This window comes from Idiotropiscis lumnitzeri, chromosome 5 (assembly GCF_059441095.1).
Source record: "Idiotropiscis lumnitzeri isolate Australia: NSW breed Sydney's pygmy pipehorse chromosome 5, RoL_Ilum_1.0, whole genome shotgun sequence".
NCBI classification, from domain to species: Eukaryota; Metazoa; Chordata; class Actinopteri; order Syngnathiformes; family Syngnathidae; genus Idiotropiscis; species Idiotropiscis lumnitzeri.
Genome location: NC_142395.1, coordinates 18,503,214 through 18,511,626, shown reverse-complemented (window position 1 = coordinate 18,511,626; position 8,413 = coordinate 18,503,214). Strand labels below are relative to the sequence as shown.

Here is an 8,413-nt window from a genome sequence, read left to right as displayed (position 1 = left end):
ACATTTACAGCTCAATACACTTTTGTTTGTTTTTATTTACAGTTTTATTTACATATTTTAATAACTTAATGTCATTTAATTTGTGTAAGGGTAAGTGATATCGACACATTTGACGGGAATCGAAAACCAGCGGTAACACGCACAGAAAATAAATGATGACAAAGTCACCCAGACACATCTTGGACATATTTGCATTCTGTTAAATGACTACACCCTTGAAGTTTTCCTATAAAACAAAGGAGAAAGATGTTTGGGGGGGGGCTGTATTTGGTGGTGGTGGTACAACGCGGCAAAAACGCAAGTTTTATTACTTTCAAAATAAAGTGCATCGAAAAAGATTTACTATTACTTGTGATGATATTGGCGTTTTCTAAACTGAATTCAATTGTATTTCTTTTAGTGCCAATTATTGTAGTGATTGCCGCACGTATTCGGAAATATGACCTTGAAAACATGAAAATCATGACATTTGTACTTTATTCCGAAAGACGCATACCGGAAGTGGAATTTTAACTCTTGCCTTTCCATGAGCAGGAACTTTCCCTGATTCCTTCACAACAAAATGGATTGGAGCAAGGGTGGTGATGTGAGTCTTTTTTGTGTGAAATATGAATCACATTGTATTTTCTTTCCGAAGTCACTGTTTTGACACTTTTTAATTTATTGTCAGTTTGTTATTATCGGTGAGTCAGCAAGTTGCTTTAAGGCGGACTAACCTGTTCCTTTCACTCTACTGTTAGCTTAAGGTCGCTAGCCTCGTGCTAGTAGTAAACAGTCTGCTAGCTAGTTTGCTGCCATTTCTCCCTTTTTGTGATCACATGTGCATCATTGCTTCTGTTGCCCCCCCCCCCCTTGCAGGTTGGATATTTTGGTTGAGGTATTAGAGGGGGCTGACAGTGGCAAACGTGTAATCAGTACAGGAGGCATTTTCCTCATACTTAATGATCTGATAACGTAGTCAAGTACGTAGTGTTTCCTGCAAGTTTGTCTTGTCAAAGCCTCATGTCACATTCTTGATGAGTGTCAGTGTGAGAGTATGTAAATAGTTTGTGTATTTTTAATCATGTTTTTTATACACTATTTGTAACAATGAGAATTACACACACACTCACAGACACGCACATCATTGCTTCAGCACACATGCGCACACCCACACGCTTGTTTGGGTTTCACTTTCCATAGGTTTCGTTTTTCTCTGAATAAAGTCCAGAGGGATGGGCGAAGAAGTCAGTGAGAGTGCGGGAGAGTGAACTGGCAAGACGTCTACTTCACTTCCTGGCTTCTCCTCCCATCGCGATGGAGAAAAGACAAAACCTTCCCTGGTTATTCCTCTGGTTCTCTGCATTTAATTCAGTCTAATGAAGGCGTCAGGACCTTTTTAAACCTGACAGTCAGAGTCATGTGCAACAAGCTTATCACTTTTAATCTAGTTGCAGGTAATGATCTTTTGGACTATTTATTTTATTGCCTCCACCAAATGTACGAATTAACTAGGTTATAATCTAGGTTATTTAATAAGAAATACATTTTTAAAATATAAATTTTTTTGAAGAATGCATTTCAGGGGGAAAAAAATAAATTAATGCAACAAATATTACTGGACCTCTGATAAATAAAGTGGTAACCAAGGCTCACCTGTGAGTCATGCGTTTTTGTTCAGTGCAGCAAATTACAACACCTACCTCAATTGTATGGTTAAGTTAACTCTGGGGCAAAGTGGTTTGGAAATAACGTATTTCTTTGCCGTTGCAATGAAGCAGATTGCATAATTTTGCTCATTTATTTTGTGTTTGGATTGTTGCAGAGTCACGGTCATTCACATGACAACTGTCACCATGGACATTCAGGTCATTCTCACAGTCATGGGCCGAGAGCTGCTGCGTTTGGGGGGATGGGGCTCCCGTTTGTACCCTCTTTTCACGGACAATTTGGCAATAATGCAGATGAAGTTTTGGACCTTAGTCTACAGCCAAGGAAACGGTCACACCTGGATGACAGCAGCAGCTGGGACATAGTGAAGGCATCACAGTAAGACTTTTGACATACTATTAATTACATAATTGTGAGCATGTTTACATTTTGTTTTTACTTCAGTTAGAAGAATTAACACTCAATTCACGTAGGAAACACACACTCACCACCACCACCTCTTCAAGTTCAGTTGTTTATGAGTAATAGGTATATAATGTTATATAATATATATAATGTTATAATGTTATATAATATATATAATGTTATAATGAGATTTTTTATTTTGGGGCTAAGTGTACTTAACACTGATGAATGTGTAAAAGTACACAAAAAAGTCAACTCTTGCACTCAAGCTAAATGGAGCAAAGCAGCGCAAAGGCCGCCTCTTGTGGGAATCAGGAAGTATGAGAGAAATTCTCTGCTGAGCCACACCTTTCTGTGTGCTAAGCCCAATGTCCACTCAGGTTTCTTCTTGTGGTAATAGCTTTATAATGTTTTGATGGTGTGATGTAATTTTCTGTCACGTTTGTAAATTTTATTGTACTTGGTAAATATTGCCCAGAAGCTTGGTTTGGAGAAAATGTCAAATATATACTTGATATATAAAAAAAAACATTTTTTTATAACCAAACATATGTTGATTGTTGTTGTTCATTGTACATAAATGTAAAAATCTATGCAAATCCCCCCCCCCCCCATATTTATAGTGTACACTTGAGCGATGAAATTCCTATCACAGTGCAAATTATCAAAAGTGTTAAGATTTATCGTATGTTGCCAATGGGTTCGCTTTGAAGGAAGTTGTATTTTTTCAATGATGTGAACTACGTTCAGTTACCTTGTGTATGAAATGCATGACATAAATAAGGATGCCTTGGCGTGCTTAATAAAGAACAGAGACTCATATGTTTCTGTTCTTGAGTTATTAGTGATTTTTTTTGGTTGTTTTTTTGGGGTTGATGACTACTCTGTGTACTTCCCGCAGATTTGGCATCTTGGATCGTTGTAAGGAGTTGGTGGAAGCTGGATACGATGTCAGGCAGTTGGACAAAGAGAACGTGTCGCTCTTGCATTGGGCGTCCATCAACAATCGCTTGGAGCTGGTGAAGTAAGATGTGCAATTGCCATTTTTTTTTTCGGGAGGGAGGGGGACTCTGTTGAGCCGGCATGTTGTTTAAAATAATTTAATCACAGATTCCAAATCAGTGGGCACGTCAATGTGACTGTTTATTCTTAGTTTGTAGCAGAGAGTTTGGTAACATGGATACATGGCACTCATAATAGATCCGTTATGTCAATTAAAACCCTTGTAATGTGTATTTTCTTGTGTTTTTTTTTTTTTTTTCGTTATTGTAGGTATTACATTTCCAAAGGTGCAATAGTTGACCAGCTGGGAGGAGACCTCAACTCTACACCTCTTCATTGGGCCATAAGGTGACAACACCATTTGAATCTAATATCAGTCAATATTAGTAATACGCTAATTGTAGCATTTTGTCCAGTTTGGAGACCGCTCAGACTTTCTGCAATAAAGCACTCTTTGTGTTTGTATGATCAGGCAGGGCCACTTGCCGATGGTCATTCAGCTGATAAGGTATGGAGCAGATCCCTCCATTGCCGACGGGGAAGGTTATCGTGCTCTTCACCTCGCCATCCTCTTCCAGCACATGGCCATAGCAGCTTATCTTATGGCCAAGGGACAGGTCAGCACCTGCGTGATATGTTGGTTAACTAGCCTCTTTTGTTTCCCTCTCCTATGGTTTGACTTTTTGCTGTTCGCCTTCCAGGAAGTTGACGGCCCTGACTGCAATGGACAGACGCCTCTGATGCTAGCAGCCCAAAAGATTATTGGGTACGCTTCGACTAAAGACTTAGACTGTCCAGAGGTGAAATGGTTGTTTCTGTACATGTGCCCTGCGATTGGCTGATGTCCGTTCCGGAGTGTACCAGCCTCAAGCCCAAAGTCACCTGAGGATAGATAGATAGATGAATAATGTTGAGTGTCCAAATACTTAAGTCCACTACTTCTAGATGAGTTTGCTGCTGAGAAGTGTCTGCTAATTCAACGTGCCTGATATGGAGATGAAAAGTAAAGCGCTCTTGTTTTTGGTATTGCAGGCCTGAGCCCACAAACTTCTTAATCAAAAACAACGCTTCTGTTAGCGCCGTGGACAAAGTAAACAGGAACACTCCACTTCACTGTGCCGTGCTGGCGGGCAACGTCGACTCCGCAAGCGTCCTGCTGGAGGCCGGAGCCAGCTTGGATCTGGAAAACATCAACGTGAGCACCACACGGAAGTCATCCATTGTACAGTAAATTCTCTCTGATGGCGGAGGGTGGAAATTAGATTTTTGGTCGTCAAAGGGCTTTTCCGCACCGTGGTGTTCTTTCAACGATGTGTTTGCTTTGTGAAAGTGAATGCACGTGTCACAAGCAGCCATCTTTCATCTGATGTTTTTGATTGATGTTGCATATTGCTGTTCCCTTTTTTTTTTTATCCCCCTCTCAGGGCCACACACCTCTCGAGCTGGCCCACCAGGTGCACAGCCCCCTGCTCATCTACATGCTCAACCAAGTCCAACAGGAGAGGATGCGCGCCAATTCGCGCTGTTTACGAATTGTCACCAAATACAAAGTACGCTGACGCGTCAAAACAAACACGTCTTTCAAGCATACTGCTCTGACTTTTCACAGACATTAAGGCTCATTTTTCACCCTTGCAGGTGTTTCTTCAGTTTTTGCTCTCCACTGCCATGTTCGGCTGTTTGGCTGCCATATTGGATATGAATTCAGACTCCTGGTTGCTCAAAGGGATCCTGCTGGGATGTGTGGTTGGTGCAGTCAGTTTGGCCTCAAGGTTCGGACGTATTTGCTATGGAGAAATATTTTAAAGGGTGTCCATTAAGTCTCTGACAATTACAACAAACTAATAGAGAAATCTGAGAGGATATATTGTAGTTATTTTTTTTATTATTATTTAATCCAGCTCAATATGGGCAGTATTAGTTGCGTGAACCAAATAACCAAACGTTTTTTAAATGCACAAATTGAGGAAATGGCAAAGGATGTTTTTACCGTCCTTTATCCTGCCGTTTCATTGAGTCTGTGTATCCGATCAACGGGGTACGTGACATAAACAATATTTTTATAAACACTGAGTACCTAAAACAAATGTGATTAACATATCATCAATTGCTTTTGTCTTATACATATTTCTGGTGCTATCGGTGTATAAAGAGAAATTATGTATCGCACCTGTATGTAGCAGCGCTTCTAATTTTTTTCTGTCTTGTCAGGAATTTCCCCAGTGCAGTCTTTCAGTCCCTTATCCCAGCTACAACGCTCATGGCCTCCATCTTCTGGATGCTTGTTACTTGGTGCCTCTGGTTCCTACCAGATATCCTTTGGTTGGAGGAGTCCACTCAGATGCTGTCGAATGTATGCCGGCTTCGCTGTATGTCAAGTTATCTTAGCACCCTTGGAATATAAATGTATTTTCATCATATCTCGTATGCTAGCCAGCCAGCATGCTCTTAATTTTAGCTTCCTGGGTTGATTGAATGTTTCTTAACATGGATGCCCACATGGTCACAGCGCCACAGTCCAGGTTCTTTTCACGGTTAACGCCACTGCTCTGCTCTACTACTACCTCCGTGCCTGCAAGACTGACCCTGGCTTTGTAAAGGCGACTGAAGAGGAGAAGAAAATGGTCAGTCTATTTTTTGTTGTTGTTGATGATGCTATCGTCAGGGAAAATTGTTCAGGACCGATAGTGTTTTGTTTCTTTGCCTCGACAGAATGTGTTGTTGTTGGCTGAGGCCGGCTGTCTGGACCCGAGTATATTCTGCACTTCCTGCATGGTGATATTTCCAGCAAAAGATCTTGGTATCTATCTTGGTGACGGTCTGTAACTGTTTTCAATTCTTTGAATTTCTCTCAGATTAAGAAACCAGTTCGAGCGAGCCACTGTCCGAGATGTGATGCATGTGTAGCCAAGCAGGATCATCATTCTGTCTGGACCAACACTTGCATAGGTACTGCACACTTTTGCCTCATGGAAGGTTTTGGAAAAACTCCATAATCAAAAAGTATCTGCCTTTGTTCTCTCTGAGTGCGGTTGAGGTTAATGTAGGCTCTTAAGTGAATTCCGTTTGACAGAAAGCTTTTGTTTTGTTGCAGGTGCCAGGAACCATTTTTACTTCGTCCTCTTCCTGCTCTCGCTCTTGCTCATGGGCGTCTGGATGTTCTACGGTTGTCTCGTGTGTGAGTCACTGCACTTCACAAACGCAATGTCACACTTGCGAATCTTGTTTTCACCGAGCAATACAGTTCACTTTTGTTGCGGTTCTATTGACAAAAATTTGGAAAGACACCGCAGTTACGCATCTTTTTTGTACCCTTTGGGTACCAACCACCAAACACCAAAAAAAGAAAACTGACACTGACAGGTAAATGTGGTGTCAGTACATGAGTAAATAATTGACAAAGGAGTAACGCCAAGCTTACACTTATTTAAATCAGTTGGGCAGAGTCAACCAAGACCAACTATGCATGTTAATATTTGTATTTCTTTATTATTTTTACTTGTGTGTTGTCACTGCCTGCCGTTGACTCTTGTAGTAGCAACGGCTTACAGATGTTTTGATTTTTCGAAAAAAAATGCAACGCAAGTGCGCATGTACATGCAACAAAGACTCACAGCTTCTTGCACTCGCAACCCAGATTAATCATAGTTCCTCCCTGATGAGGTTAGAATAGTTTACTAAAACTAACAGAATAATAAAACTAAACTAGAAAAAAAAATGCATTTTTGCTTTTATTCCATGAACAAAAATTATTTTACAAAAATCCAAAACAACTGAAACTACAGCTTGTATTTATTAACAATAATTATCTTACGTGAGCGTCTCGGTTCATTTTAAATGAATTTATTTTGGTATTGCTTTATGTCTGTACAGTAGAAGATCAGCCGTTTGAGAATTTTAGTTTATGCTACTGGATTACACAATATTTAACTTTTAACTTTTTTCTTTTTTTTTTTATTATCTTGCATCCAACAAATACTCCATACCTAGAAAAGCTCATGCTAATACTAAGTGCTTTGGCATCACTTTAGGGCGTTTAAAACAAACGCAAACCGCCAGTAGGTGAGGTTTTCAGTGAACCGTGAAAATACAGTTGATTACTGTGTCAGCAAGTTTATCCTGGACGCAAATGACCTTTGCGTTTCCATTTCCAGACTGGTCAACACATTGCATGCCACACCCTGAGGAGAAGGGTCTGGTGGCCGTGGCCTTTGCTGTGGTCAACTGCTCTCCGTGGTTACTGTGCGTCTTCTTGCTGGCTTTGTACCACACCTGCTGGTCCAGCTTCCTTCTGATCCTGCAGCTCTACCAGGTGAGCCGGTCGTCAGTGTGCCGAGGTGTCGTTGCGGAAATCCATCCATCTCAATTCACGGCCGCTCATCCCTTGCGGTCCAGATCGCTTTCCTCGGACTGACCACTGCCGAGAGGATGAGCTTGATGATGCACGCGAGAAAACTGGGACAATCCTTGTCCTTGTCCCAAAATCCGTACAAGTGAGTTATCATAAGTGATGTCACTATTCACGGATTTTGACCAAGTTGGTTTTGTGTCCATTAATACATGCCGTCTCGTTATAGTTTGGGTGTTGTGAGGAACCTGGTGTCCTTCTTCCACCTGCGGTGCTGCGGCCTCTTCAAACCGGCCATCATCGACTGGACGCAGCAGTTCCCGCCAGGTTGGGACCAGCGCCTGTTCAGACACACGGACATGGTTTAACGCTCAGGGGAGACATTACCGGTGGCGTCGGACCAAAAAGCACAGTGTAATTATTTATTTTTCTAATTCTCCGAAAGGCTCATTGTGAAGCGAAACCACTCCAGTGGATAAAAAAAAAAACTAAGAAATGTGTTGCTATTTTTTGTACAGCCTGCTGCTGCCTTTTTGACCTGTGGAAGTCAAACGAATCACTTGCAAAAGTATTGCAGAAATGTACAAATTATTCATATTTGAGTTTCACACGTCTCAAGCTTATTTTTTAAACGTGATCTCGCAGAGTAAATATCTTTCTACGTGCTAAGTCTGTTTTATAAGAACCGCATGTGTTTCATAATTAAAGACCACTATAATACTTCAATAAAGCAACTTGTGTATTCTTAGGTGTGGGCTCTTTGTGTGGAATTCCACAGAACCTGGAAGTTTGTAAGACTGTCAAACTTTACTACTACTTTTAACTTCTTCCAAGTTGTCCAACACCAGAAATGGTCGACAGCGTGACAAGGAAAAAAAATGAGCACTCGTTGCAAAATCTCGCATTAAATTTGTGTGTTTGTATGCTGGATCATGCGTTCGTTTGAAACCTTTTTTTTTTTTTTTTTTAAAATACATTTTCCTGCTTTGAATCTGTCCATTTGCTTGC

At 40.9% G+C, this 8,413-nt stretch overlaps 1 protein-coding gene across 1 annotated transcript; it reads left to right on the top strand.

Moving 5' to 3' along the window:
* Positions 1–452: 452 nt before the first annotated feature.
* zdhhc13 (zDHHC palmitoyltransferase 13) lies at positions 453–8,153 on the top strand. Its single transcript, XM_088296712.1, has 17 exons — positions 453–586; positions 1,805–2,028; positions 2,957–3,079; positions 3,328–3,405; positions 3,530–3,674; positions 3,759–3,823; positions 4,090–4,252; positions 4,482–4,607; positions 4,696–4,829; positions 5,269–5,371; positions 5,559–5,681; positions 5,770–5,832; positions 5,913–6,006; positions 6,152–6,235; positions 7,212–7,369; positions 7,453–7,550; positions 7,635–8,153. Exons 1-17 carry the CDS (start codon positions 563–565, stop codon positions 7,771–7,773), a joined length of 1,944 nt encoding a protein of 647 aa, XP_088152838.1. The 5' UTR covers positions 453–562; the 3' UTR covers positions 7,774–8,153.
* Positions 8,154–8,413: the final 260 nt, after the last annotated feature.

Coding starts and splice junctions, on each gene's coding strand:
- zdhhc13 (XM_088296712.1), top strand. CDS start 563: ATGGATTGGAGCAAGGGTGGTGAT. Junction 3,824..4,089: donor GCAGCCCAAAAGATTATTGG/GTACGCTTCGAC, acceptor TTGGTATTGCAG/GCCTGAGCCCACAAACTTCT. Junction 7,370..7,452: donor TGATCCTGCAGCTCTACCAG/GTGAGCCGGTCG, acceptor CTTGCGGTCCAG/ATCGCTTTCCTCGGACTGAC.